The following is a 21936-nucleotide window of genomic DNA, read 5'->3' as shown; positions in this document are numbered from 1 at the left end:
CAGAAGAAAGAAGAGAAATAGAAAAATGAGAAACAAAGTCATAACCAGCAGGCAAATTAACCAAGTGCTCCACCTTACAGCAAGTCATTTTCCTTTTCTCTAACTGACAGAAAGGAGCCAGTTAAAAACAGGAGCTGTGGGTGGTCTGCACTTCTGAAAATCAGGCCATATCTACTTTAGGTACTCACCATGAAAGACATAAGATTCCACATTATAGCTTCTGTATACTTTCCTCTCTAGCAAACCCTAGCCCTGGAACTCAGATCTCTGAATATTGCCTCCTCAACCAGCTCTAAGCAATGCCTTGCCAAATTCACACCCCTATTAACTTCAATGGAATTGCCCCAGTCATGAATTTGGTCCACTGTATTTAGCAGCATCTAAGGATTCATCCTACTGTGACCAACATTTTCAATTTTTGCTGCTGTAGATCTGGAAAATTGCCTTAGGCCCTTCTGTAGGTCTGGAAGTTAGGTAGGACCAGAGCTATAGCAGTGTGTACAGATCCAGAAACTAGCAGGACCAATGACATTTGTGTATTATAGGTTCTGATACTGGCCTTTCCTGTTATTAGTTTTGTTTCGTCTTAGAACCTGGTCTCAGAATTGTATTGTTTAGTGTGAGAAAGGTCTAATATTAATTTCATTTTTTCAGAGGCCATGCTTTTCCACTGACGTCAGCCACGGATCAATCAGGCCATGGGGAGATTTAAGGTGGCAGTGGTGCTCCACATACTCTTCAGCTGGATTTACAGAGGTATAGTCTGTCTTCCATCCCCCACTTCTCAGTGCTGAATTCAGGAACAATAGTTAGTGTAGTTTTGTGTCTTAGAGAAATAAATACATTTCAGCTAACATAATGGAACACAGAGCTGATAAACCGCCAAGTATAAAATGAATGTAGTTGAAATAAAATGAACATATTAACTATTTTGGGGCCTTCTATTAGCTGTTTGCCACCTACAGACATATAGATATGCCTCGTTTTATTGCACATTTTAGAAGTCAGAGGTTTCAAGGCAGCCACGCCTTTCCAGGAAGAACAGATCACATCTGATATCACTCAGAAGCTAAATTTGTCATCTCTGGTGCAGAGCTGTAATCTGATCATAAGGGGCCGTTGTGCTTCTATCGTGGAGCTGCCTTAATCCACTTATATTTGCTCTAGCTCAGATCTGTTTCTAAAAGGTTATCTCCCTATAGTCATTATTAAAGCACAATCTGAAATTTGTGAAGTCAGGTGATTCCTATCTGAGTTCTTACTGCATACTGCTGACATTTCAGAGGGCCAGGTTCTATGTGCCTTCACAGGAGAATGTGGGGGCATTGGGGATGAGGCACCCCCTTAATCTCTGCACCGTGACCTGTACCAGTGAGAGCTGTGCAGAAGGGAGAACAGCATGTATCGAGTCACTGTGTTTCCCCCCTCCCACACAGGTGGAACCTTGGCTTCATGCCCACAATGAACCAGTCAGTGTACTACAGGATGTATGATAGATCACATATATATTACCTTTCCTCTCCCCCTTTGTCACAGCTGGGTGAGCTGGGAATACGACTGACTCTAGAGTCAAAATCTGCTTCCCAGTCTGTTCCTGGGTCAGCTACATGCTGCCTCATATGGAGGCCTGGTGGCAGCGAAGCCACCCCATGCTAATTGGTGCTGCCAGTTAAGTTTATGATCATTGATAAATACTGGCCATGGAGCCATATTCTGACATCCTTACTAATCTTCACTAGCACTTTGCTTCACTAGCCATTTGCATTTCGGTGGCGCGGTGTCCTGCAGGCGCAGACAACTGCCCCGGTGCCATTGCGCCCGCGGGCACCGCGTTGGGGACCCCTGTTTTAGAGGGTCTGGAAGGCAGGGCTTCTGTACTCCAGGATTTCACAGCCACTGATTTGCTGTAGAAATGTTCCCCTTAGCATGACATTGTGATCTAAACTCTAAGCTCTCATTAGCTATCAATAGCTTTGCACAGGGGTGGGCAAACATTTTGGCCCGAGGGCCATATCGGGGTTGCGAAACTGTGTGGAGGGCCGGACAAGGCTGTCCCCTGACCGCGCACTCCCGGGACCCCCTGCCCCTAACCACCCCGACCTTTATCCACACCCCCGCCCTCTGACAGGCCCCCCGGGACTCCCACACCTATCCAACGTCCCCTGTTCCCCGTCCCCTGACTGCCCCCACCACCAGAACCTCCGCCCCATCCAACCACGCCCTGCTCCCTGTCCCCTGACTGCCCCCCGGAACCTCCTACCCCTTATCCAACCCCCTGCTCCCCACCCCCTTACCATACCGCTCAGAGTAGCGGGACAGGCAGTCTTGCCACCCGGCCGGAGCCAGCCACACCACCACCCTGCCTGGCAGGAGCTCGCAGCCCCGAGCACTTATGTTTTCAAACATGTATTTCTCACACAGTCTCAGTGCAAAAATCTGTGGCAAACTGAAACTGCAGGTGCAGGGTAAAACAGGTTACACTTAGTATCCAAATAAATAATACAAGGGATATTATACTGATTGCCTTATTCATTTTAACAAAAGCAACACTTAAATCCTATATAATGCTTTTCCTCAGTAGATCTCAAAGTGCTTTACAAGGGAGGTTCATAACTAAAATCAACAGACATCCTCCATTGTCTAACCTATACCTGAAGTGGGTGTAGAAGTTCCGCTCAGGACGCTACTCTGGAGCACTGCAGAAACCAGGGACAGTTGTTGGACTTAGGTCTGACCTCGTTCATTAAGGCCTGGTTTTAAGCAGCGTCCACTGGAATCATTTGACTCGTCAAAAAGAAGTGCAGCCAAATGTGCTGCATAACCGAAACGTTTGCTTCTTCTATTTCAATAGGCAACCAGAGCCTTATTTTAATCCAATTCTGCTTTCACAGGTGTCATAAACGTTCGCTGCTCTGGATACGTGTGGATAGAGCCAGCTCCAGTCATTCAGATGGGTTTGAACATTTCTATAAATTGCCACTCTACGGTAAACTGCCAAATGGCAAAGTTATACATGATACTAAATAAAACTCATATAGAAGACAAATTATTAACAACAATAAACAAAACTACAGTGCAACTTCAGCTTCATGATTTCAGGAAACCATATTCCACTGTCCTGTGTTATGCCAAGTGTCCCAGCAAAGCGGCAAATATGGTAGTATGTGGCACACAGTTTTCTGCAGGACGTAAGTAATTTGCTGTGTGTATGATGGTTTCCCCACTAATTCTACTTCATCCCATTTAAGATGGTGTAAACTGTTATTCCTTCCTAGACAGTGTTAGTATTTTGGGGGTTGCAGGCTATTTTCAGATTTACAGTATTAGACCTTTTAATAGTTTTAGATGCCTCCCCTCCCCTCAATCACACAAAAGCAGTGCGGGTATTTTTTCCAGTTGAAAAGTGAAACTTACATTTTTTATTTTATTTATTTAACAATAAAAGGTTTGGGGTCTTATTAGTAATTACACTTATATTGTAGTTAACCAGCAAGTTATGTTGTAACTGAAGTCAGCTGATATACGTCATTAGTAGCAACTTCAGTGCATATTCAGTGTACAGGTATCTGGACGTGACACTGAAACTATCCTCGTCCTGTCATGTGCTTGCCCAAATGGCAAGGAGCTATTGAACTCCCTGAGTCAAGTAACAGAAGCGACTTTGTGCATCATTCCAGGCTATACCACCACCTAACTCTTATACAGCACTTTTCAGTGGTAGATTTCAACGCGCTTTACTAGGAGGTCACTACCATTATCCCCATTTTACGTACAGGAAAACTGAGGCACAGAGAGGCAAACTGATGTGCCATAGTTTATTTCCTTCTACACAATCACTAGTATGGGTACCCTGACATGTGGAGTTGAGAGGAGGAAGATGGGGCAGCCAGAGTGTGGAAGGAGTTGGGAATGAGATGGTTTCCTTTCCAAATCCATGCATTTTATGCAGACGTGGCTGCAAAATTTTTAATACTGTTTTGAGTAACATTAAATCCCTCCCCACACTCCAGAGCCCCTCATTGCAGCAGCCACATGAACGCTTCTGCTGGCGGGAGAGCTGCCGTAAGATAGCAGTACAGCTGGATTTACCACCAGTGTCTGCTTGAGTGTGCTGGAAGTCACACATCTGGCCTGGGATTAATAGAGTTTGAGCAGTCTTTGCTTTCAGATCCTTGGCCACCGCCTCTGAGCTTTTGACAGGCTGTCCCCCGCCCCTTCATGCCTACCTTTCTCACTGTACCTATCTGTAAAATAATACTGATCTACCCCACGGAGGTGATAAATCTTTCTAACAAATAAATGCCAAGATGCCCATCCACGTGGTATCTGGCCACACACTGACATGGCTTAAATTGGCTCATTAACATTCTAAATTAGAGGAGAAAAACACATTACGTTTCCCTGGTGGCTGTAGCTTTAAGACTGAGTGAAGACTATCTGGACTGTCAGCTAAGGCCCAGATTCACATTTTAAGTGTGTTTCTGGCAGAGTGAATCCCATAGGTGCCAGGAATGCCCTGCCTGCAGCCTGCAAGCTCCATCCTTAGGACAATGAGTTCCAGCATCCCAGCCCAGTGGAAGATTAATTTCATTAATACTAGTGGAGTTTACTTTAAAATTTCAGCTAAAACCCACTATGGAAAGGCACAGAATAACACAATCATCTGATTCTGGTATCAAACAATTATGGGTAAAATGCAGCACGTCTTCATAACTTCTGTTCAAAGATATAGAGCCCTATGTTTAGGTTCTATAGGACATTACAGTTTCAAATGTCTAAATGTCCAGTCATTGGATGAGCTGCCCATTAACTACCTAACTGACGTACATTTGCATATAATCTATCTTTGTAGATCCACCAGACAGTCCGACCAATTTAACTTGTGTCATTTATGAACATTCAGACCACCTCACTTGTGCTTGGGATGCAGGGAAGTACACCTACCTAAGTACTAATTACATTCTCTTCCTGAAGAGGTAAGTCCTGCCTGGACAGCTTCTTGCCATGTTTAGTTGAAAACCAAGAACAATTGAAGTAGAGGGCTCTCTGCAGGGCTTAGAATGTAGCTCTGAGTGTTTCAAAGGAATAAAAGCAAGAGGCTCTCACTGATTCTCTCACTTGCTAGTGTGCTTTGTGGTAAAAGTGCTAATGGTATGGAAAGAAAACAGCAGAACAAACTAGGTTAATTGGGGGCAATGGTTAAGACTGGAGAGCTCTTGTAACCTGAAGTACCAGTATGACTATGCGGTCTAATCGTATGCGGTCAGCGTAACGGCAGCCACAAACCAAGCACGATTATATAAATGTTCTAGTTTTGATGACTGGAAAGACAGAGTGTCCTAGTTACACTTTCTAGAACACCACCTTACAGATCTCTTCAGGTGAACTGCCTTGTGTATATGGCTAGCTCTCACTTAACGCAAATGAGGTGGTGTTTAGGATTTAAATCTTTTAAGACCTAGGTTTCTGCTCAGTGTTGTAATTACTTGTCTAATCAGTGCTATTTGGCTCATAGTTGAGCATGTGTTTCTAGTCAAACCTAAACCGAGAATGTAAAACAAAAGCCAGCTTTCTACTCAATGGGCCTGAGCCATCACTGTGTTATGTTACTTGTATGCCGACGTATCTCATGCTCATAGAACTCCATGGACTTACCCCTCTGTAAAACTGGAGTAGTGACAGTGGGAGAAAAGGGCCCCGTGCTCTGTTGGGAGGTGCTAGACAGCATTAATTATCTGTAACACTTAGCCTTCCCAACAAGATCAGGGCCCCATTGTGCTAGGGATTGTACAAACACAGTATAGCTACACTGAAATCGGAGGGGCAATTGCAGCTCTGGTGCAGACATCTGCACTGTATCTTTACTCTAGCTAGCAAAGGTAATAAGAGCCGTGAAGACACGGTGACACAGTCAGCGTTGCAGGCTAGCATTACTGGTACGTACCCAGAGTTCCAGGCAGGCTTGTACAGCCGGCTCTGGGGTCCATGCCACTGTGTCTTCACTGCTATTTTTAGCTGTGCTAGCTAGATTACAGCTTGGGTAGGCATACTCATTCTAGCTTTAATCACACCTCCAATTATAGTGTAGACATGCACATAGCAAGAGATAGTTTCCTGCCCCAAAGATCTTACAATCTAAACAGACAAGACAGATAAAGGATGAAAAGGAAAATAATATCCCCATTTTACAGATGAGACACAGAGAGGTTAAGTAACTTGCCTTAGGTCACACAGGAAGTTTGTGGCAGAGCCAGGAATTGAACCCAGCCCTCTAGAGTTCCATCCTCTTTCGATAGCGTACACATACTCATGAAACTTAACAGCAGAGAGAAAACTGACCTCCCGCAGATTAATCAAAAGACTGTGGATTGGAAAGTGAGAAATAGGCAAGTCAGAAACAGAAGGGTGGGGTGGAAAAGGAAGGAAATATAGAGTAAAGCTCCCACCCTCAAATGTATGGCATGTATATGTTTCTATTTGTCAGTAAGGACCCACTGTCCAGAGATCGTATCAAGTTGTTTAACCAGCCCTGTAAGAGGTCTTGAGATGCTATAATCTACCACAATGTCTTGAGACAGTAAAGCAACAATTTAAATAAATGCTAAAATACTGTAGTGTTTACTGCAGAATTCTTCCTCATTGCTTAGCTCTCACCTGTCAATTTGGACCTTTCTAAGTAGATCCATGAAAACTAAATACACCAGGTTCTATTTTATTCAGAAAAAACAACACTGTCAGTACAAAGATTCACAAAAAAGTATCCAGTGAATGAGAAATCACCGTCTTTCCTTTTGTTTAGAATTCTGGACATGGATGGCAAAATGAGAAATAATGGGGTTATGATGCAATGAAGTAGTAGGAAAAGAGGCTACTACAACAGTATCAATTTGGCAATGGTATATATTGCTAAGGAAAAAAGTGGCATCACTAGCCCGACAGTCGTCCTATTTGGTCTGGGTGACCAGCTGGGGATTGTTCGGGAATGTAGGAGACTGCCACAGTGCAGGAGGATCAATTTATTATCATACCACTGATCTTAAATGAGCTGCTGGGCTGCATTTGCAGCAGGAGATAAGACTGACAAAACCGTTGTAACAATGTGGTGGCCCTACCATCCCCATTCTCGCGGATTTTTGTTTTTAAATTATATTGGTTTAAACTGGCTTTTGTGCTGTCTCTTTCCTTGCTTCATTGAAGTCAATGACAAAATTCCCATTGACTTGAATGGGGCCCGGAATTTACCCCGGTGCTTTTTGCTTTTTTAGTTTACAGACAGAGGAGGAGAAAGCATTTCCTTCAAATGCATCGCTCAACGTTTCATTGAGCAAATTACAAGGAGGCAAACTGTATTCTATTTGGGTCCAAGCCAAAAACGACCTAGGCACAGCACATTCGGATCATCTGCAAGTTAACCTTGAGGATTTAGGTAACATGTGGTATCTCAGTAATGGCTTTGAAAGCAGGTTGTAATATGTATGAACTAAAATAAACCCTAAACAAAGTGATAAAATCTACATCTAGATGGATGTGCAGTACTGAAGATTTCTGAGCGCATCGGTGATAAATTGATAGAGTGCTGTTTAACATTAGGGAACCAGCTGCTGATGTACATTTTGATACACTGTCTTATGGCCCTCTCTTATTTGTTCTTCTCAGGTTGGTCTGTAGTATTTTCCATCAATATTCTTTCACTGGTCAGTATGCTCTCTCCTTAGTTTTTTGCGATGTGCTGGATTTGAGTAAAGTACTTTGACATTGAGGCTCACAAAGCCTGTGATTTGGTAGTACGTTCCAATTACAGCAAGTCTCATACTGCCTGTCTGTTAGTTCCAACTTTAAATTCCCAGTGTACATTAATGAAAGTATAAAACTGATTAATGGAGAGTTATCTTTAACTGACAGTGAAATTGTCCAGCGATTTTTCTCTGACGGGGCTTTTTAGCAGGTTAAACTGAAAAATCAAGATATATTTCTCCCAGGAGAAAACAGATCTCCTCTGTAGTAAAGTGTATTAAAAAATCATTATAGCAGAGCCTAACAGTGATAGACTGGCACCGTTTTCTTCATGGGCTCAGAATAGATTCACCATTCTTTTGTCTCTCTTCTAGTGATACCAGCTACACCTGTTGTCACAAATGTTGAAACTACAGACAGCTCAGCACCGAAAACCCTGCTCCGCTGGAAAAAGCAAACATCCATGAAGAACGTATACTGTGAAGAGAGATACAAAGCACTGGCAGACCAAACTTGGCATGTGAGGCACCCTTTTTCCGACTACATAACATGGGCCTGCTGCTGTTCCCATTGACATCAATGGCAAAACTCCCACTACGTTCAGTGGGAGCAGAATTGGGCCCTGCGTGAAAGATTGCTGGGCTGGATTATTGATACCAATTCTCTGGCGTTTTTCCATGCAGTCATTTGCTGTATTCAAATATGGAGAGGAGGACGTCTATGAAACAAGGATTTGCAAGCGATTGCATATCCTCCTTACGGACATAATAGCACCATAACAACAAGGGTATTTGGAGGGGTTGTTTTTAAAACATTTTAAAATTAACTAAGTACTTGTAAAAGGTGCAAAGCTACTAATCCTGGAGACTGAAGTCTTCTGTTTATTCAGACAGGTACAGCAGTGGCAGGATGGTGAAAGCTTCTTTGCACTATCCTGTTTGTGTGCATCAAACCTAACCTAGAGACACCTCTTCTGAGGGGTACTCTAAGATTTTCCACTGAAACTCCTACCAGGAGTCAATTAGTGATGTTGGTTTTGTGTGTGGACTTGTCCACTCACACCTGGACTGAGACCACCTCGTCGCTTCACATACACTCTCAAACAGCCATGAGATTACTAACTACATTAGGGCATTTGTAATTTAGGCTGGATTCGAACAGGTAATTTGGAAGGGAGAGGCTCCAACTGAACTATTCAGTAACACCCACTCACTGCCACGTGCAGATTTGCATTGCTTTGTAACTCAAATTAATTTACCTCTGTACTTGCAGAATTCTTTAGATAAACCCTATACTAAGCAAAGGAAAATTAACGCAATATTCAAGATATTTCCCAGTGTTACAGTTTAATTTAAATCACTTCCAAAATGACCAACTGAGCTAGAAAAGCCACTCATACCAGAATAAGAGTGTCCGCCAGGGGAATTATACCAGAATAACGATTGCAGATTAAATTCACACCATCATACTGGTATAATGTCCCATGTAGAAGATCCCTAAGAGATGAGACTGCTTTTGTAGGTCAGTTTAACATCAGCTTGTTAGGTCTCTATTGTGCCCCACCTCTGATTGACCGTGCAAAAGGGCCAGGGTGTATGTGGAGAATTTTATCCACCCCTCACACCCTGCCAGAGGGACGGGGCACAATCCCAATCCCTCCATTTGGGGGAGCACTGCTTCCTCCTGACACCCCCAGAGGTGCAAACCCAGCCAGAACAGATAAGGAGGACAGAGGGCCATGGCCACGCCCCCCTCCACATTGGTATGAGGAGCTGGCCATGAACACAGCTCTAGGCTAAGGCACGGAGCAGTGCCCACATTGATCCTGCACTCCTAGGCACTCTAGGGAGGCTGGGGCCTACTCCCTCAGGGCTAGGCCACTTGGGCAGGGATTGTTATAACATTATTAATAGGTGCCAGGACATGTTTCTGAAAGAATGTCTAATTTCATGAGGCTAGTTAGTACAGCTTGGAAAGTTATATTGTTTGTCAATTTTAGATGAAAGAATGGGACATAAATGTGACAAGAGGGCCACACACAGACTACATCCTGGAGTCGAACACAGAGTATGAGTTTCAAGTGAGATGCCGATTAATTCTTGCCAAAAGCTATTGGAGTGGATGGAGTGAGCCCTTTATTTACACAACCCCAGAAGCAGGTGAGTTCACACCCAGGCTTACAAGAGGATTTCTCCATCTCTTGCTGTCATGCATCACTTTTTCTCATTTTTTAAAAACTTTGAATGAGATCACCCCCTTGTTTGGGGCAATTGTCAAAGGGAGTGGAATGGTGCAGGCTTCCAGTTACCCTGCTATTGGAACATGGAGGAATCAGTGGACTGTCAGGTGTACCTTACTGGAGCAGCAGGGTTCAAAAAAGAACTAGATAAATGCATGGAGGACAGGTCCATCAATGGCTATTAGCCAGGATGGGCAGGGATGGTGTTCCCAGCCTCTATTTGCCAGAAGCTAGGAATGGGTGATATGGGGGTGGATCACTTGATGATTACCTGTTCTGTTCATTCCCTCTGAGGCACCTGGCATTGGCCACTGTTGGAAGACAGGATACTGGGTTAGATGGACCTTTGGTCTGACCCAGTATGACCATTCTTATGTTCAGATTCACTGGTCAGCGCATGCCAGCTGGAAGTCTAGCCATTCCAGACCTCTGCTGGCTCATCAGAGTCCCTTTGGGCCAGGGTGTAAGGAATGGGAATGTTAGCTGGGCCCACCTCTTAGTGCTCTTAATCACTGATGAGAAATCCTGTCTCTGTGCTAAGGTGGTGATAAAGAATGCTCCTTACATCTTCTTCCACCTTAATCCAACAAAGAAACCAGGGTTTGTCCCTTACCATGTAAAACAGGAATGTAGCATTTGATTTTCTAATCAGACTAAATGTAAAAAAATAGTCACTTAAGCCATGCCCTGTGTCACGGTTCCTCCCCCACTCTGAACTCTAGGGTACAGATGTGGGGACCTGCATGAAAAACCTCCTAAGCTTATCTTTACCAGCTTAGGTCAAAACTTCCCCAAGGTACAAAATATTACACCTTGGACTGGCCGCTACCACCACCAAACTAATACTGGTTACTGGGGAAGAGCTGTTTGGACGCGTCCTTCCCCCCAAAATACTTCCCAAAACCTTGCACCCCACTTCCTGGACAAGGTTTGGTAAAAAGCCTCACCAATTTGCCTAGGTGACTACAGACCCAGACCCTTGGATCTTAAGAACACTGAACAATCCTCCCAACACTTGCACTCCCCCTTTCCTGGGAAATGTTGGATAAAAAGCCTCACCAATTTGCATAGGTGACCACAGACCCAAACCCTTGGATCTGAGAACAATGAAAAAGCATTCAGTGTTTTACAAGAAGACTTTTAATAAAAAATAGAAGTAAATAGAAATAAAGAAATCCCCCCTGTAAAATTAGGATGGTAGATATCTTACAGGGTAATTAGATTCAAAACATAGAGAACCCCTCTAGGCAAAACCTTAAGTTACAAAAAAGATACACAGACAGAAATAGTTATTCTATTCAGCACAATTCTTTTCTCAGCCATTTAAAGAAATCATAATCTAACACATACCTAGCTAGATTACTTACTAAAAGTTCTAAGACTCCATTCCTGTTCTGTCCCCGGCCAAGACGACTACAGACAGACACAGACCCCTTGTTTCTCTCCCTCCTCCCAGCTTTTGAAAGTATCTTGTCTCCTCATTGGTCATTTTGGTCAGGTGCCAGCGAGGTTACCTTTAGCTTCTTAACCCTTTACAGGTGAGAGGAGCTTTCCCCTGGCCAGGAGGGATTTCAAAGGGGTTTACCCTTCCCTTTATATTTATGACACCCTGTGTGACAATCTCTCTTGCTACAAACACTTCCCATTCCTCCTGGTTGGCAAGCTACAGGGGAATAAAGGCCCACTGTAAAGATATTTATGATGGCATGTGACACATCATTTCCCACTTGAAAGCATAAAAGGTACATTTTTTAAGAAGGGCTGAGGTGCAACCTCCCTTTTGACAGCTGTAGTTAAGTAGCTAGAGATGCAAGTACCCAGGTTTGCACCTGGGATTCAAACACATGCGCAAAAATACAAATACAAGTGTATCTGCAAAGAAGAGATTGACTTTTTGTAATCTTTGGGCTTTAACCTTTTCTGACATTTAACCAATCAGGATAGATGTCATTAGAATAGTTAGTGCCATTTTTTAAATGACTCAGTCAATGGAGACACAAGGTGGGCGAGGTAATATCTTGTATTGGGCCAACTTCTGTTGGTGAAAGAGACAAGCTTTTGAGCTACACAGCGCTCTTCTTCAGGTCATTTGTAACTCAAAAACTTGCCTCTTTCTCCAACACAAGATTTTACCTCATCCACTTTGTCTCTAATATCCTGGGGCCAACATGGCTTCGACAACACTACAAACAACATCAGTCAAAGGAGACAGCATCTCTAATAGTTAAAGTAGGAGATTTGGAGTCAGGATATCACAATTGTGTTCCTGGCTTTGACAATGACTTAGGCAATCATTTAAACCTCTCTGCGCCTCAGTGTACATACCTGCTAGATGGGTACAATACTCATCTACCTCATAGGGTCATTATGAGCCTTAACGTATATAAAGATCTTCACATGAAAGGCATTGATATGTGCACAGAGTATCAGTGCTAGTTACTGTCCTGTGTTTTAAACTGAGCTAGTAAAATAATTGCTGTACCCATTCTGCCTTTGCTCTAATGCAGCTGGCATCAGCCCTAGCCAATGCACTGTGACACCTTTCCTCAGATCACTGCCTCCTACCCATGGCACATGCAGGAATGATACAGCAGCACCATCCAAAGCTTGAGCCAAAGCCACTGCCGTCAAAGGGAAACTTTCCATTTACTTAATTAGGCTTTGGATCAGGCCCCTGATTAGCATCTCATTACTGGATATAATTTTTCAAAGATACCATGAGTACTTCCATCCAGGGAGGATAGATGAACCATGGTAGAACTCACACACTGGTCATAAAGGCACTATGCTACTTACCTGTTTGCAGCGTGCCTCATCTTTGAAAGTACAACAGAGGCTATTTCCTGGTATATCAACCGCATAATTAATTTGATCCTATTCTTATGCCGAGTTGGATTATTCAGTCATTCTATGTGCTCTGCTGTCGTGCAGAGTGCCACTTGATTCTGAACAGAATGATAAATTAACCCCCCTATCCTGCAAACACACCCCAGTAACTTCCCACATGTTAGCATAAGCAAACGCCCCACAAATTGATGGGCAAATGGAGTTAACAGCACATCTAGGAAAGAAGTGGTCTCGCAGCAGTGTTTTGCTGGTGCCCTCTGCTGGCTAATTCTGGGTCTGGCATTGTCAGTAGCCAGAAAGCTTGCTGGTTGATTTCTGCTTCCATCTAGAGGTGATGTATCACCAACTGTTATAGGAGCAGACGTCTCGACTCTTCCTGGAACCGTCCTGATTCCAGCCCCACACAGTGGTGTGATGCCTGCTCTGCCTCTACCCCTGTTGATCGGGGCATTTGAGATTCTGTTTTAATAACGCAGTCACAGGGTTGGTTGGTTACATTTGCATTTACATACATTCCTCTGCAGGGGGTGGGCTTTGTATTAATTTCCTTCAACTCCCCTTCACATAGGGACCCTACTCAATGGGAAATGGCTTTCTCACAACCACCAGATGCCTCACAAAATATCCCATCTCCCCTTTGAGAGAGAAGGTTCTAATGTTCCGGCAGCCTCTGCTTTCTCCTGAGCTCCACCCACCTCCACTTTGGCCACATCAGGTATTCTGTGACATTCTTGGAGAAAATGCAGTTGTATCTTAGGACTTGGCTATAGACAATGGATCGTGTGATGTGTCCTGGATGGAAGCTGGAGGCATGTAGATAAGAATAGTGGTCAGTAGGTTTCAGGAATGGGGTGGTGTTTATGTGACCATCACTTATTTGCACTGTAGTGTCCAGGAAGTAGATCTCTTGTGTTGGCTGGTCCAAGCTGAGGTTGATGGTGGGGTGGCCAGCTGGAATTCTTCAAGGGCCTCCTTTCTGTGGGTCCATATGATGAAAATGTCATCAATGTAGTGCAAGTAGAGGAGGGGCACTAGGGGACGAGAGCTGAGGAAGCATTGTTCTAAGTCAGCCATAAAAATGTTGGCATGCTATGGGGCCATGCGGGTACCCATAGCAGTGCCACTGACTTGAAGGTATAAGTTGTCCCCAAATCTGAAATGGTTGTGGGTGAGGAGAAAGTTACAAAGCTCAGCCACCAGGTGTGCTGTGGCCTCATCAGGGATACTATTCCTGATGGCTTGTAGTCCATCCTTGTGTGGAATATTGGTGTAAAGAGCTTCTACATCCATGGTGGCCAGGATGGTGTTTTCAGGAAGATCACCAAGGCATTGTAGTTTCCTTAGGAAGTCAACGAAGATAGCTAGGAGTGCTGGTAGCGTAGGGTCTGAGGAGAGAGTCCAAATAGCCAGATAGCCAGATTTGCTCCAATCCCTCAGTCAGAGACAAACACCTACAAGATCTTTATCAAGCATTCTTAAAACTACAATACCCACCTGGGGAAGTGAGGAAACCGATTGACAGAGCGAGACGGGTACCCAGAAATCACCTACTACAGGACAGGCCCAAAAGGAAAATAACAGAAGACCACTGGTCATCATGTGCAGCCCCCAGCTAAAACCTCTCCAGCACATCATCAACAATCTACAACCTATCCTGGAAAATGATCCCTCACTCTCACAGACCTGGGGAGGCAGGCCAGTCCTTGTTTACAGACAGCCCCCCAACCTGAAGCAAATACTCACCAGCAACTACACACCACACCACAGAAACACTAACCCAGGAACCAATCCCTGCAACAAACTCCATTGCCTACTCTGTCCCCATATCTACTTGAGTGACACCATCATAGGACCCAACCACACCATCAAGGGCTCATTCACCTGCACATCTACTAATGTGATATATGCCATCATGTGCCAGCAATGCCCCTCTGCCATGTACATTGGCCAAACCAGACAGTCTCTACGTAAAAGAATAAATGTATACAAATCAGACATCAGGAATGGTAACATACAAAAGCCAGTGGGAGAACACTTCAATCTCCCTGGACATTCAATAACAGATTTAAAAGTAGCCATCCTTCAACAACAAAAACTTCAAAAACAGACTTCAAAGAGGAACTGCAGAGCTACAATTCATTTGCAAACTTTACACCATTAATTTGGGCTTGAATAGGGACTGGGAGTGGCTGGATCACTACAAAAGCAATTTTCCCTCTCTTGGTATTGACACCTCCACATCAGTTATTGGGAGCGAACCACATCCAGCCTGGCTGAATTGGCCTTCTTATCACTGGTTCTCCACTTGTAAGGTAACTCCCGCTTCTTCATGTGCCAGTATATCTATGCCTGTATCTGTAATTTTCACTCCATGCATCTGAAGAAGTGTTTTTTTACCCACGAAAGCTTATGCCCAAATAAATCTGTTAGTCTTTAAGGTGCCACCCAACTCCTTGTTGTTTTTGTGGGTACAGACTAACACGGCTACCCCTCTGATATTAGCCTCCTCTTTGTGACTCGGCCCTCTGGCTGGGTCACCATACACGTTCCCACCTTCCAGAGTATCAAAGTCCCTCTTGGCAAATTGGCTCAGGCTCTCTTCCTCCTCACTGCCCCACTGGTGCCACTTTGTCAGTGGCTGGTAGGGGGACCCAGGTCCGCCCTCTACTCCACGTCCTGGCTCAGGGGCCTTCTCATCAGCAGCCAAGGTTTGACCTACCCCATACCTCACTGCTCTTTCCCCTGAGCCTTGCCTCCCTCTCTGGCTCTCCCCCTGCTCTGGGCTTGCCACGCCACAGCCCTCTTCCCAGGGAGTAACTAAGCTACTTGTCTCTAGCCCCAGATACACCTTCCTTCTCCCAGGGAGTGACTGGAGACTCCTTCCCTCCGGTTCCCCCTTCTGTTGTATGCACCTTGGCTTTATGGAAGTCCCACCTATTCCTGCCCTGCGTCTGTTCCCAGTCAATCCCCTGCTCTCTGGCTCCTCCTACAGGTGTAGTCTGTGGAGTTAATTGGCCTTCCTGGCCATCTGAACACCTTCCAGTCCTGTGTGGGGTAAACACCCCATCACAGGCCCATTCAAAGAAAATGCATTTTAAGGTAGTCAAATGCAAAGTTACAATACACATCTAGGAACGAGGAATGTAGGCCGCACTTACCGAATGGGGGGGCTGTATCCTAGAAAGCAGTGACTCTGAGAAGGATTTAGGGGACAAAACAACTGAACATGAGCTCCCAGTGTGATAACATGGCGAAAAGGGCTAATGTGATCCTTGGATCTTTAAGTATGAGTAAGCGTAAGGAGGCAATTTTACCTCTGTATATGGCATTGGTGAGTCTGGTACTGGAATATTGTGTACAGTTCTGGTGTCCACATTTTAACCAGGATGTTGAAAAATTGGAGAGGATGTAGAAGAGAGCCACAGAAATGATGCAAGGTCTGGAAATCTCAAACTGTTTAGCTTACCAAAAAGAGTGAGAAGTGACTTGATTACAGTGTACAAGTACTTAGTGATGACAACATACTTTAACAAGGAGAAAATACTTTAATTTAGGGGAGAAAGGCAAAACAAGAACCAATGGTGGGAAATTGAAGTCAGACAACTTCAAATTAGAAATTAGGCACAGATTTTTAACAATGACGGTGATTAATCACTAGAAAAAACTACCAAGGGGATTCCTCATCTATTGGTGTCTTCAGATCAAGACTGGATGCCTTTCTGAAAGATAGGAGTTAGCCAAACACAAGTTATTGGGCAAGTTATCTTAATGCAATGGTAAATGGGTGAAATATGGCTTGTGATGCAGATCTAATGGTCCCTTCTGGCCTTAAACTCCATGAATCATCCATTGGTAGGGGGCCCATCACAAAGCATCTATAAGTACCAAACAATGAAACCAAACCACAAAACTTCAATTGAAAAGTCAGCCAAATCAGATTCACTGATGTTTGGGTAAGGCACTAAATATAGTTCAGAGGAAAACCCTGGGATTCTCATGGGAACTATCTACCAATAGAAGAGGACAATTTCCAACTCATACAGACAGGGTGGGGGAGTCAGGTAGACGGTACAAAAAGCCACACAAACAAGGGAGTGGACCCCAGCGGGTCACAGTTACAAATAGGGCTCACACGGTGCCCGAAAGGCAGTGAGAGACATGCTGTGTACCAGCAGGTCCCTGAGACCAGGCATCATCAACTCCTTCCCTGCTGTCTTAAGGAGCTAAACTAAAGGCAGCTCAGTTCTTAATTATTATTAGAAAGATTATAGAAACATATCTGCCAGAGCCTGTGTCTCAGAATGCCCCCAAGGGGGTGCTTTGAAAATACTTGCTGATGCCATTTCATTTGATTTTAAAACTGAACTAAGTCACATACCAAATCATGGCCATTACCTTGTTCATTTAAATGTTAATACCAGAAATCACTGATTCAATTACTGTACTTCCTTTGAATGCAGCACCTTCTAAAATCCTGGATGTGTGGAGGGTTATGGGTCCAGTATACATGAACGGTAGCCGAGAAGTCACAGTCTTGATAAAGGTAATGCCATTTTCTTTTTCAAGCCACATGGGATTCTAAGCACCAGAAGGGTAGCCATGTTAGTCTGGATCTGTAAAAGCGGCAGAGAGTCCTGTGGCACCTTATAGACTAACAGACGTATTGGAGCATAAGCTTCCGTGGGTGAATACCCACTTCTGGGTATTCACCCATGAAAGCTCATGCTCCAATACGTCTATGGGATTCTAAAACACCATTTATTATTACTGTATTACTGTAGCATCTAGGAGCCCCAGTCGTGGGCCAGGACCCTGTTTCCCTAGGTGCTGTACGGACGCAGAACAAAAAAAACCAGCCCCTGTCCTGAAGACCTTACAATCTAAGTAGACAAAAGAGACACAGGGTGGGATAGGGGCAGAATACGTCAGCAGCAGGAACAGTGTGATGGCAGCAAACAGCATGTTAGTGCCACTACTTTTCTGGGGAAGGAGGGTTAGGATATCAGCTAAGTAGAAGGGAGAGGGGACACTGTTGGACAGGGAGAGGGAGAAGAAGGTAAGAGGAGTGAAGCTGGGATGAAGAGAGACCATTGGTACGTCTACACTGCCAGCTAGCTCGGGCTGCGGGGCTGTTTCATTGCAGTGTAGACCCACAGGGTCCTAGAGCCCAGGCCGCACCCTGAGCCCAGAAGCCGACACTGCAATGAAACATCCCTGCAGCCCAAGCCCAAGCCAGCCGGCATGGGCCAGCTGAGCTGTGGATGTCTAATTGCAGTGTAGACATACCCTATGAAGGAGGGAGAGAGGGATGGCTGGAGTAAGCAGCCAGTCACGAAAGAGCAGAGAAGTCCTGTCAAAACTGTAGAAAGTTTTCCAAAAAGGACAAAGGTCCCTGCTTTGGCTGTTTCTGCCCCTCTGGCTGGCTGGTCTTTGCATCTTTCTCCCAAGCCCACCTGGTGGAGGGAGGAGATATACCCCTGGATCCTGATACCACATAAGGGGGATGGGGGGGGTGAGGGTGTCTCCCCTGCAGAGTTGTGGGCTCAGGGAGAAGGGGAAGGAAGAGATTTTAGTTTTGTGGCTCTACTGCCGAGCAAAATTAGGGCTCATCGGTGAGTGTTCCACATCCTGGTTATATGGGAGTTCAAAGATACAAGGAAAAGTGATGGTTTCCTTGTATAAGCAGTAACCAGCCAGTTTGTTCAAGGGAAGAAAGAGAACAAAGACAATGACATGCCTGTAGAAACTTAAGGCAAAATTTGTTTGTGTCTATTCCTTTAGAGGAAATTGTTCCGGAGTATTCTGCATGCTGTGTTGATGAATCTCACTCCAGACCTTTGAGATCCTTTGTCAATTAACAATACTTTTGGCACATAGTTACAATTTCATGCGAAGCACTATGCGTGGGGATGGTGAACTGAGGAATGTAATCCCCAGTGGCAGCAAATAACACACTGTTCTATAAGGGCATTTATTTTCCATTGTTTTCAGCCTCTTGCTCCAAAAGATGCCAGAGGAAGAATTCTGGGTTACACTGTGTTCCATGAAAGCCAGGGAGAATTGATTAACTTATGTAACACATCAGACACCAAATGCAAAGTTCTGGTTTCCCCAGCAATGCGTACCATCCATGTGACTGCATATAATTCAAAGGGAAGTTCCATGCCAGCCAGTATAACAGTGACCCAAGAGCACAGTAATTTTAACGGTAAGATCATGCACACTTCATCATTGGCTTTAACTGAAATCTGATTTTGTCAGAACGGGGGGGGGGAGCGGGGGGGAGAAGGAATCTTCTGTTTATTGCTTTAAATTGGAGAAAACCCTCTGGAAATTCTGCTACCACCCACTCCTTTTTGTAAATGAACTTAGTGCTCTCCAGAAGACGCCAGACTGTGTGACCTGGAGACAATAAGCAGCCATATATTTCAAATGTTCCCCTCTGACAATGTTCAACAAGAGGTTTAAAAATAAGTTTTGGGCTGTCTGTATTGGCTGGCTCCAGCTGACACAACTGTGCTGCTTAATTAGGTCTTGAAAGCAGTCTTAGAACATGGGCATTTTCCTTAAATACACAGGACCTTAGTGAAAATAACCCCTTTCATTTCCCATAAAGGCAAGTTTCACCTTTACATCTCATCATTTAAAACAAACAAAACAACAGGGAATTAGAAGTAGTTTCAGGGTCTACATCTGCCTCAGATTCCCCAGGCCAATGACTGTGGTTTTCCACAACCACATTTTCCTGTTTTCTAAAATGTTTCTTGCACTCAGCAACGAGGGAAAGTCCCACAGACACTGCAAGTGAAAGGGGTTATGTAGTGAAAATAACTAAATAAAAAGTGCATTAGGTAAATAAAGTGGAAAATTCAGATTGTTCTTGAGTCTCTCTGTTAGAAGAATCAGAGGTATTTCTTGTAAAAAGCAATAGATACAGATTTTCAGAGAGAGAAGGTGCGATAAACTCGACAATGGGCCTTTAATATATAAAATGCTCCATGTATGTGTAAAATCTCTCTCTCATTTCAAGATCAGTTCTTAAACTATTTCAGAGCATAGGCAGTTTCCCTGTGCAGAATGAGCCATTTAATGGGCCTTCCTATGACTGGAAGGATCCGGCCCACCTTAGTCATATCACTCCTCCTACCTCGTTTGCAGATTTCCTATCCCCCATCAACATGCAGATTAGCCATGATGACAAAAGAGGAATCTCTGTCAAATGGGAACTGCCTAAATACATTGGAAGATCAGTTCTGTGGTTCATAGTTGAATGGATTTCTGCAGCTCAGCATAATCAGCAACAGGATTTTTTATGGAAGAAAGTCCCCAGCCAGGATACATTTACATATATAGCGGGTAAGATGTGGTAACAATCTTTTTGCTATCTACTTTCTCTGTAGTGCTATAGATGTACACAAGGCCGTGTAGCTCAAAATACAACAAAAGAAAACAAAGGAAGTGTAAATTTAAATTGAGCCCCAGCTCTCTGGTACTTTTAACAGTACAAATATGATAAAGGAGAGCAGGTATATGTTTGTAGCAGATAGGCAGGAGGAAGAGTTACGTGGTCTGAAAGAGGTTGGGGAAATTAATTGGGAGGCTGTTCTAAATATAGGATGCTCTGTGAAAGGATGGACCAAGTCACAAAGAGGGAGAAGACAAAGAAGCAGTAAGACATGAAACTTGGCTAGATTGTGGGAAGGAATGAAGTCATATGTGGGCAACGAAGAGTGGTATATATGGCAATGTGTCTATAAAAAGTGAAAGGACAGGAGAGGAGGCGGTAATATGTGAGGCAACAACTGTCTTCTGCGGTTATTGTTACTGAACAATTGTAGGGGACAAAACCTGCAGGCATTTCTCAGGCAAAATTCCCACTGAGGTCGAGCATCCGGCAAAATAAGGATTGTGTCCCATTTTGGTATGTGTCCCATTTTGCTGAATGCAGTGTTGTTGTAGCCATCTTGATCCCAGGATATGAGAGAGAGAGAGAGACAAGGTAGGTGAAGTAATGTCTTTTATTGGACCAACTTCTATTGGTGAAAGAGACGAGCTTCAGAAGAAGAGCCCTATGTAGCTCAAAAGCGTGTCTCTTTTACCATCATCAACTTCTGTTGGTCCAATAAAAAAGATATTACCTCACCCACCTTGTCTCTCCATTGTGTTGAATGCAGATCCTGCCAGCAAAGTGTTCCTGGTCCCCACATTTCCATGTGATCATTGACATATGTACTCCCCTAAAATCAGTCAGCATAGTCTTGGTGAATTGCATATAATGGGATCTGTATCCTGAGCAGTATAGCAATATAGCCTAGTATGAGACTCCAGTTAACTGTATTAGTTGGAAAAAAGATTCTGTACTGATATATTATGAGGAAAATGTGAGAAACGAAATTCAAGTGAAAACTGGTAGCTGCTTTCATCATAATAAATACAGCTGTATAAATTAAAAAAATGAACGCATCCTTTGTAGTCATCTTCTCATTGGATGCCATATTACATTACATGTAAATGAATATGAAACTAAAATCCCTTCCATAAACTGTTAACGAATAGGGTCTTTACAGTGGGGAAAACAGAGCCTCTGTAATTGACACACAATTAATTAATTCTTCCATCTGTTAAACCGATGTCACCACAGAGATTATAAAATTTGCTATGACACATATGCACAAATTAATTAATGCACACATTAATTTTGCTAAATCTGCAGCAATGCAGATTCAGGAAGGTTGGATGTATAGTTTTTATTACTGGTGAAAAATTTGATACCCAAATTCTCTCACAACACAATCGTCTCCAATTTTATGTATCAGAACAGATCTGTCATACATAAGCTAGCTATCTATATTCAGTCTGTATTAAACTGTAATTTCCTTCCGAAGTTAATAATAATATGCTTCTCTTTCTAGGCATTTTTTAAAACCACCAGTCACTGTGGTGTCAAATATCCATAAGACTTTTCATCTTCAAAGCACTTTACAGATATTAACTAATTAATCTTCACTGCAATGTTAATGAGTGCTCTTCCCTTAGAGATGGGGAAGCAGAGAGAGGTTTCCAAGAAAATTTGAATTTTTTGTCAAAAATTAATATATAAATACATTAATTTTAAA

The 21936-nt window shown here is 43.7% G+C and overlaps 1 protein-coding gene across 1 annotated transcript in view; it reads left to right on the top strand.

Annotated features, from left to right (window-relative positions):
* Positions 1–21936, top strand: part of IL23R (interleukin 23 receptor) — a 38568-nt gene that overhangs the window by 5877 nt on the left and 10755 nt on the right. The window contains exons 2-10 of the mRNA XM_073357405.1: positions 655–756; positions 2892–3188; positions 4853–4976; positions 7266–7426; positions 8109–8254; positions 9734–9893; positions 17281–17363; positions 18812–19028; positions 19979–20176. Of these exons, the coding sequence (XP_073213506.1) occupies positions 699–756; positions 2892–3188; positions 4853–4976; positions 7266–7426; positions 8109–8254; positions 9734–9893; positions 17281–17363; positions 18812–19028; positions 19979–20176 (1444 nt within the window). The 5' untranslated portion in view covers positions 655–698. The remainder of the gene's footprint in view (positions 1–654; positions 757–2891; positions 3189–4852; positions 4977–7265; positions 7427–8108; positions 8255–9733; positions 9894–17280; positions 17364–18811; positions 19029–19978; positions 20177–21936) is intronic.

This window comes from Lepidochelys kempii, chromosome 8, assembly GCF_965140265.1.
Source record: "Lepidochelys kempii isolate rLepKem1 chromosome 8, rLepKem1.hap2, whole genome shotgun sequence".
NCBI lineage: Eukaryota > Metazoa > Chordata > Testudines > Cheloniidae > Lepidochelys > Lepidochelys kempii.
The sequence above is the reverse complement of the archived record's forward strand: the minus strand, read 5'-3'. Positions and strand labels throughout refer to the sequence as shown.